Raw genomic sequence first — 1,547 nt, 5'->3', positions numbered from 1 at the left:
TTAATAATTATACACACAGAGCTCTGTCTCCTCCAGTAGTGCAGTATTGGGGAAGTTACAAAATAAGAAGAGTGTGTGAAATGGTTTTATCAGGTCATGAATATTGACTTTAAATGAGTAAATCAGTATAAACATCAGCACCTCTATTTATTCTCTTACAGGGTGTTTAAATCATTTCTTTATCCAGTACATTAACGCTACACTTCTGTGTTCACAATACTCTTTAATTACAATATTCCAACATGCCCAGGAAGATCATTTCCATAGAGAGAGGAGACTTTGCATTGGCAGCACATGCTTCAGTGCTCTGAGAGTGTTTATAGCCCTGTGAGTTTAACACTTGATGACTGAGAGCTGCCTGCCCCACTAACTTAACCCACAGACACCATGACTTTCATCACCATCTTCATCTGGACACTGACTCTCTGTTTTCATGGTAAGAGATTTCTTTATATCATTCACACAACTGAAAACTGCCTTTTCAACACCAGACTGAGAAAGGATGTGACCACATTTAATTACTTATTTGTTACATTTTTCTCTGTTTCTGTTTCAGAGTCCAGAGGACAAGTGACTGTGACTCAGACTCCCATGACATCTGCTCTTCCAGGAGACACAGTCACTGTTAATTGTAAAACCAGTCCTGCAGTGTTCCGTGATGGTGCTGGTGATGATTATTTATTCTGGTACCAACAGAAACCGGGACAGGCTCCTAAACTCCTCATTTACTGGGCCAATCGATTACAGTCAGGAATTCCAAATCGTTTCAGTGGCAGTGGATCTAGGACTGACTTCACTCTGACCATCACAGGAGTCCAGACTGAAGATGCAGGAGATTATTACTGTAAGAGTGAACATAGGATCAGTGATAACTGGGTGTTCACACAGTGATATAGGGCCATACAAAAACCTCCCTCAGTCAGACTGCACAGAGACTGCACTGCTGCAGCTGGGACCTACTGCAGGTGCTGAGGGGGAGGATGTGATACAGCACAATGACACACTCTGTGGAGGAGAGGAATTACACACCACACTAAAGTTACAATGACTACAATCATTCACACATGAAGGAATACTGATAAAACAATGAACATTATTACGTTTCCTGCTATTGTTTTTGATCAAGCATTTGGAATCTCAGCTTCTAAAGACCAGGCTGCATTTTGTAACAGTTTAAGGCTGAACAAATTTTATCACACAAACACACTTGCACACGCACACACACATGCACGCGTACACACAGGCATGCACGCACACATGCACACACACATGGACGCACACACACAACCACACACGCACACACAACCACACACATGCACACACATATGTACGCGCCCACACACAATCACAGAAACAAACAAAAAACAAGCACAATTTCACGCATTTCAACAAAATGACGGACACTTGCCACAGGGTGCAGAGATAACAACATGTTTTACTCATTAGGCATCAACACAGTAAAAAGAGAACAGAAGGACACAGATGAACTCAAACTAAATCAGCTCTTCTCTCATAGTCAATATCAGATTCTACAGAACCAGTCACCA

At 41.8% G+C, this 1,547-nt stretch overlaps 1 gene segment (V, D, J or C); it reads left to right on the top strand.

Moving 5' to 3' along the window:
• The first annotated feature begins 381 nt into the window (after window positions 1-381).
• Window positions 382-891, top strand: LOC115825279 (Ig kappa chain V region 4135-like). The segment is given in 2 exon segments: window positions 382-436; window positions 557-891. Coding segments are annotated over 2 exon segments (384 nt in total).
• The last annotated feature ends 656 nt before the right edge of the window (window positions 892-1,547 follow it).

The sequence above is a fragment of the Chanos chanos genome, chromosome 12 (genome assembly GCF_902362185.1).
Source record: "Chanos chanos chromosome 12, fChaCha1.1, whole genome shotgun sequence".
Classification (NCBI taxonomy): domain Eukaryota; kingdom Metazoa; phylum Chordata; class Actinopteri; order Gonorynchiformes; family Chanidae; genus Chanos; species Chanos chanos.
The sequence above is the reverse complement of the archived record's forward strand: the minus strand, read 5'-3'. Positions and strand labels throughout refer to the sequence as shown.